The 7,857-nt window shown below is 35.4% G+C and overlaps 1 protein-coding gene across 1 annotated transcript; it reads left to right on the top strand.

Moving 5' to 3' along the window:
* LOC121391650 (carcinoembryonic antigen-related cell adhesion molecule 5-like) lies at nucleotides 1–4,906 on the top strand. Its single transcript, XM_041523204.1, has 3 exons — nucleotides 1–205; nucleotides 3,497–3,757; nucleotides 4,638–4,906. Exons 1-3 carry the CDS (start codon nucleotides 1–3, stop codon nucleotides 4,904–4,906), a joined length of 735 nt encoding a protein of 244 aa, XP_041379138.1.
* Nucleotides 4,907–7,857: the final 2,951 nt, after the last annotated feature.

Below are 7,857 nucleotides of genomic sequence, written 5' to 3'. Positions count from 1 at the left end.
ATGGCCTCATGTTCTGTGTTCAATCCTCCTGCTGAACCACTGAAGTATTCTGCATCCTGTGGAAGTGGAACAGACAGCAGCTCGTCCACTACTAAGAAGTATAATCTAATGATCAACAGAGCTGCAGAACGTGATGCTACAGACTGGTGGTGTGATCTGGTTACACCTACAACACGCAGCAACACGTTTAGACTGCAGTTGAGCAGTAAGTTATGACTTTAATTATACTAAATTATGACAAACAAATAACAACCCTATCTAAAACTACAAAATATTCTTGACAAAATGTTTAGCCAATATAGTATTAAAGCCGCTGACCCTAGTTTTCGATATTTTCATTTCACATGTTAAGCTGTAGTTATTAACATTAATATTTTAGGTCCCCCTACTTTTTTGAAGAGTATAATATTAAAGCCACTGACTCTAGTTTTCGATAGTTTCATTTCATATTTCCCCTAGCCTGTTGAAAATATCAGGTTGATCAGAGACACGTTGGAGTTGCCAGAATTGATAATTTAAGCAAAACGTTGTAAATAATGGACAAGTTAACGGCATATAATTTGTAATGGCCAAAAATATTTTATTTTAAAATTGAGAAAAACAATACACAATATGCGTAAAACATTTATAAACAAATGTAAAACAGTTAAAATGTAAAGTTAAAGTTAGAAGGACAACAACATTACACCATAAAGTTAATAAAAGAACAATGGCATCTCACAATGAGCTGACCTTGGTGAGTGACGAAAGCAAAGTTATTTATTGGCTCGGTCACTGATGCATTCAGGCCGCACTCTGTATGTGTTGTAAAGTAATAAATCTAGAGTCATATCATACATAAACAGGAGTACCATACTAGTTGATAGTCAACAGGGCTCAGTTCAGGTTATGCGCTTCACGGTAAACGAAATGGCCACATCGGGAACCAATCAAATAGATCACGATCGTTAGCGAGACGTTTTCTGGCTGAACTTGAGGCTGGAATATACAAATATTTCAGTTGCAAATGTCATAAGACTCATAATATGAATCGGATACAGACTTACATTTTACATTTGACTGCATGAATAAAGGCAAATATTTGTAAGTCAAATCACAATAGAAATATGTAATTATGCTATTATTAACGGCTCAGGTTTGCATCTTAGATCAGTGTAAAAAATGATACACGACTTCGGAATTCCGAACTGCGGAAGTTCGACATCCCGGGAACAGAGTGGGTGGCTGGCAATACGCGTGATGCACGTGCTAAACATGTACTTGTTCACAATGTACAAATTCTGTCAGTCATGAGTTCGAATCCCTGACCTGAACGCATAAAATGTTAAAATTGCACATTGTTTCACAGGTATTGATTCTTGAAAAATAATCTACACCTAGAACAGTAGTGTGACGTCACAGATATGGATTAATGTCAGGGATACCGAAACAGTCGCCACGTAGGCCAACAATCCAAACTCCTCTTTTTCTGCACCCGTTATCTCCCACCTAAAATTACTCCTAATTTCCTTGCATGTACAAATTATCCAAGATCTGGCAAACTGTATTTTTCAAAGCTAATTATATTATTCTGAGAAGTCGGTGCTCACGTTCTCAGTTAGGACATTTAAAATCATACATATTTCGAACCAGGAAGTAAATAAAGTTGTCCTAAAGGCCTACACGTTTTCACCTGTCAAATGTATGAAATGCTGACCCTTGACCTCTCCCAGAATTCATTACTCTAAACTGGAAATAATCGGAACTACGAAGTCGTCTATGTCACATGCGTGTACGCCTAAAGAGAGATCTAACTATACAATAGTAAACGTTAGACATGCTTATGTTGTCATTCGCCGTATGCCAATTAAAGTTAATATTTGGTAACTATATATATTTCATTAAAGTGACAGACCCTAGGTTTTTTTTAACACTACGGCTTATTGTTCGCTAATAGAGCCGTTTTATGGTTTCCGGAGTACATCTTTCTTATCAACTCCGACTTTATCATTAACCGTTGCACACAAGTACACTCTGGAATGGCGGTGTGCCGAGTACCATAACTAGGTTACTGCGACCTAATTTTCATGGATTTCTGCACATGAAAGGAATTTTTTTTGTCCGGGTCATATAAGATCATAACACCTTGAATGCAAGTACAACTTGGGATAGTGGTATATTGCATGCCATAACTAGGTCACCGCGACTTACTCACCGGTACTTATATGTTATTGTTTAGAATATACTTTTTGGTACGCCCGTTTATATCAGCAAGTATTTATGGTCATCCTGGTGTTTGTAAAACCACGAAATGTCGTTTTCATAATTCTAAAAAATGCACATACCTCTAATAAGTAAAGGTTATGGAGACAAGCTCTGGTCTATTTTTAGATGAGGTTTCAAGTTTTAACGTCACATACTGTTGTTTCTCTCTATTGTAACTTTATCGCGATATGTTTACATGTTTGTAGATGAACCAAACTTAGTATCTGTTTCCAATGGTTCAAACTAATGTCTGTGACTTTAATTCGCCAAAGAGATAAATCGTAAATATTGCATTCCAGTTTGTCAATCTTCTGCAATTTTAGCTGTTTTGCTAATTAAAATATGAATTTTTGTATCCAGCTTAAACTTTGATGCTATGAAAAATATACTGAACACAAAAGAAAATAAGGCTTCACCAAAATCCGTGCAGCATGTTTTGTACCACCCCACGGTCAATGGGAATGACATAATGTATATTGCTGGAAATATTCTAACGTAAGAATAACTATTTATGTATCAAACATTTAAACTGTACAGCATTCCATACAGCAGCCTTTTATTTCTCCATTTCCCTCCAACTTTGTTAAAGGGACATTCCTGAGTTTGCTGCAATGTTTTAAGATGTTATCGACTAATAAAATATTTCTACGATTAAACTTACATATTAAATATATTTTCTTGTTTCGAATATTAGTGGCTGTATTTTCAACGTGTTTTTGATCGTTGTAATATTTGTACTAGGTTAATTTTCATTTTATTTCCTAAAAATGTTTTTTTGTTTCGTACGTACGAAATTATTTGAAGACCAAATCCCTTTAAAGAGACATTCCTGAGTTTGCTGCATTGTAAGATGTTTCCGACTAATAAAATATTTCTACGATTAAACTTTCATATCAAATATATTTTCTTCTTTAGAATATCAGTGTCTGTATATTCAATGTGTTTCTGGTTGTCTTAATATTTGTAAGAAGCCCAAACTTGAAATTTCGTACGTACGAAAAAAAATATTTTAGCAAATAAAATGAAATTTAACGTAGTACTAATATTAGAACGATCAGAAACACGTTTAATATACAGCCACTAATATTTTATGCAGAAAAATATATTTGATATGTAATTACAATCGCTAAAAAGTCTCTGTTAGTCGATAACATCTTAAAAATTGCAGCAAACTCAGGAATGTCCCTTTAACACAGTGAAGCGTTTATATTTTGTTAAAAATATTAATATAACTGTCTGTTATCTTTTTCAGGAGGTCCAGACTCTGTTACATTAAGTCCACCATCACCTGGGTCTGTAGCAGAAGGAAACAGTCTGACTGTGATGTGTGCTGCTAGGTGTAATCCACCATGTTCCTATTCCTGGATTCTGGGAAACCAGCCGATCTCACCAACCTCTCAGTTAACACTGACAAATATCAACAGGAGTCAGACAGGGAATGTGTACACGTGTACAGCGACCAACTCTGCTATACCAAAATCTAAAACTAAACAGTTCACACTGACAGTGTACTGTGAGTAGTATAATTTAATTTGCTACTTTTGTTATATTTTTACTTAATGAACAATTACTTCTCCTGAAATTTTAATTCTTCCTTACTCGTACTTCAAAAAATGACCTACAGTAAGCAGTCAGAATTATAGATGTAGATCAGTTTGATAGTGGTGATTGTTTGAGACACATTCAATGTATATATTTGATACATAATGAAAAACGTACAAAATATACTGACTGCACAAGTCAGATGACATTTGAACATCCTGTGGGCGGGACATAGCCCAGCGGTAAAGCGCTCGCTTGATGCACGGACGGTCTGGGGTCGATCTCCGTTGGTGTGTCCATTGGGCTATTTCTCGTTCCAGTGCACCATGACTGGTATACCAAAGGCCGTGGTACATGCTATTCTGTCTGTGGGATGGTGTATATAAAATATCTCTTGTTACTAATGGAAAAATGTAGAGTTTCCTCTCTAAGACTATATGTCATATTATCAAATGATTGACACCCCGTAGTCAATGATTAATGAATCAATGTACTCTAGTGGTGTGGTTAAACAAAACAAAGTTTAACTTTGACAATCCCTTACCTTAACCATTCAAACAAATATGGCAAAAACAGTAATTGAACTGATTTGAATTGGGACTCTACACTAAACTGACTAAACTGATGGATAATGAAATACTAAAACGCCATCAAAATGTGTAAACACAGTAACAGTACTAATGCTCAGATAGTTTAGAATTAACTTGTTTTTGTCTAGCTGGAGACAGACCCTGTATGAATGTCTCATTATTACCTTTTAAACCCCATTTTAGGTTAAGTATGACCCGTGTATGTTTGTTATGTATCAACGAAGTGATTGAATTGTTATTTATTTTATATTTATTTTGTAGATGGTCCAGACAGTGTTCAGCTGAACACCACATCTCCACTGACAGTAAAGGAAGGTGACGATGTAGCTGTGGCATGTGAAGTGACTAACTGTTCTCCATCCTGCTCTTTCACGTGGAAGTTTAAATCTCAGACTAAACCAACCAGTTATGTGCTCTCCTTAAATAACATACAGAGATCAGCAGCTGGTGACTACACCTGTACTGCTAGAAACACAAATACACAGACATCATTAGACAAGACCATTACTCTGGATGTGCAATGTGAGTAAAATATTTCGTTTCATTTTTAGAACATTAATTCTTCATTTATGTAGGTATTTTTTTAAAAGTTAAATACGATTTTCGATTTACATAGGGGTTCATGGGAGGGGTTCGCGCCCGAACTCCATGCTGTTACATCCATGCTTAATAATATTATTATTTATTAATATACTAGTATATGAATATCTAGAGCCTCGTTTATAGGAGGACAACTACTCCCGAGGGGATGCTCTAATGTATAACATTTTGTAAAGCAAATATTTTATAGTACAAAGTGAAATGGAACTTTGGTAATAATTATTGGGTTTTTCATTCATTAGCCTGAAGAAATACTTTTAAATGTTATATGAAGCTTAATTAGTGTAACGTTTTCAGATTCCAACACATTGTATACAGTCCAGGCTTTTGTTTTATTTCTCTCTTCACTATCCAGTACTTAGTGCTACGAGTCATTGTGACTTTTGTTTATTTTTCATTTTAGTCAGCATAACTAGCTGTTTTTATAAAAAAAGTATTGCTTTCATTGCAATCTGTTTTAAAATATTATCTTAATTACGAGTGGGCCTTGGAAAAAGGGGGATTCCCAACACTCACCCGTAACACGCATTGAAAGTGATGAATCACACAACAAATTAACAAAGTTTATGAATATTTAATAGGAAGACAATAAGATATATACAAATACAGAATATGACAGTTTCTAATTTGGCAGATGAATATACAAATACAAGTGGGCAAACAAATATAATGCAAAAGTCCACAATCAAGGTTATATTTACCCAAAGTCTAGGAATGTCCAAGTTCAATCAAATCACATCATCAAGATCCAGTGCACACAAGTCTTCCATAAAGTCACATAAGCAAAGCATATATTCTTCAATTCAAAGTTCAAGCGAGCAAATCATATTTTATACTTTGTCTCCGACGTGGAACAAGTTATCACTATATCAATACACAGTATTGTCTCCGACATGGATTACAAATATCATAATGCATAGTGACCGTCTGCCAGCAGGTCTACACATCAACTGAACTTCTCTCTCCTCTCTAACCCTGAATTCTGGGTAATCATAAGCTAAGAAGTTTGTAAAACTCACTAAAGGCCAATCTTATTATATAACACCAATCCAAGCTAATCAATCAGTCATTGAAACACGGCTCTGCTCGCTCATGCAGAACTACCACTCATACCAAGCGTAATCTTTGAATTTAATTACAACTTCTTATGTATACCACAATATTGTAATAAATAGCACTAAATAATATATACACAAACCCATAACACTCCCCCCCCCTTCAAAGAAAGAATGTTTTCTATAATAGTAATTATTATGAAAAACTTCTTCATAAAAACAACAAAAATGCCCAGAATTCATGATTCACACATAATACACTGAAAACTAAAAGCATCAATTTTATCATTCACTGAATGTCTATATTGTTCAATATTTCACATATCACAGTTCATAATCAATTAATTGGCTTGTTCAGGAAATCCTCTGGAGAGTGCATCAGCAATGACATTGGATGATCCCTTGACGTGTTGGATTTGTAAGTTGTAAGTATCCAACATAATACTCCAACGCATCAATCTCTGATTCTGGTTTTTCATCCGTTGTATGAATACTAACGGATTATGGTCGGTAAATACTTTTACAGGCCACACTGTTGTAGACACATACACATCAAAATGCTGTAGTGCTAATATCAAACCAAGTGTTTCTTTCTCAATAGTTGAGTAATTTTTCTGATGCTTCAGAAACTTCTTGCTAAAATAGCAAATGGGATGTTCAATGCCGTGGACGTCATCTTGCTGTAATACAGCTCCCGCTCCCACATCACAGGCATCTACATAAATCGTGAATTGTTGTTCAAAGTCTGGAGTCATCAACACAGGTGTATTTGACAATACAGCCTTGATCTTCTGGAAAGAATCCTGTTGTTCTTTCTTCCAAGTAAACTGTGTATTCTTCGTCAATAAACTGGTCAAAGGTGTTGCTATCTGGGAGAAGTTTTTACAAAACTTTCGATAATATCCTGCAACACCAAGGAATCTCATGATTTCTTTCCTATTTCTGGGTGTAGGAAAGTTTGTGATAGCTTCCACTTTGGCTGTAACAGGTCTCACCTGGCCTTGACCTACAACATGTCCAAGATAGATCACTGTTGCCCTGACAAAGTCTGTTTTGCTCAAATTTACAGTTAACTTCGCTTGTGACAGTTTCTCAAATAGATGTCGAATCGCTGCTATGTGCTCTTCCCATCGTTTTGTTGCTACGATGACGTCATCCATGTAAGCGTCACAGTGGTCGACATCAGCGGTGACATTGTTGATCAGGCGCTGAAAAGTAGCTGGGGCATTCTTTAGTCCAAAAGGCATCACATTGTATTCATATAAACCTTGTGGTGTACAAAATGCACATATTTGTTTAGCCCTTGATGACAATGGAATCTGCCAGAAACCTTTCAATAAATCAAACTTAGTTACAAAATTAGCATTACCTATACGATCTACACAATCATCTATTCTTGGTAATGGATAGGAGTCTGTCTTTGACAAAGCATTAATTTTCTTAAAATTATTACAGAGTCGAACTCCTCCTGTAGACTTAGGTATAAGGATAATTGGTGAACTCCATGGGCTACTACTATGTTGAATGATGTCATTTTCTAACATATAGTCTATCTCTTTGTTCACTTGCCTTAGTTTGATAGGATTGCATCTGTATGCATGTTGCTTAATTGGACTAGTGTGACCAATATCTATGTCATGTTCTATCATATCAGTACGTGAGGGTGTATCAGGAAATAAGTGACTGAATTCAGAAAGTAAAGCTATGATCTCCTGTTTTTGACTTTTTTGAAAGATGGGATAGTTTAAGATCTAAATTGTCCAAAATTTCTGAATTGTTAAGTTTGGTTGTGGGTACATCCGCACCTTCAAACAGTATTTCCTGAT

This window comes from Gigantopelta aegis, unplaced genomic scaffold (genome assembly GCF_016097555.1).
Source record: "Gigantopelta aegis isolate Gae_Host unplaced genomic scaffold, Gae_host_genome ctg2765_pilon_pilon:::debris, whole genome shotgun sequence".
In the NCBI taxonomy this organism is placed as follows: domain Eukaryota; kingdom Metazoa; phylum Mollusca; class Gastropoda; order Neomphalida; family Peltospiridae; genus Gigantopelta; species Gigantopelta aegis.
This window is presented reverse-complemented; position numbering and strand designations above follow the sequence as displayed.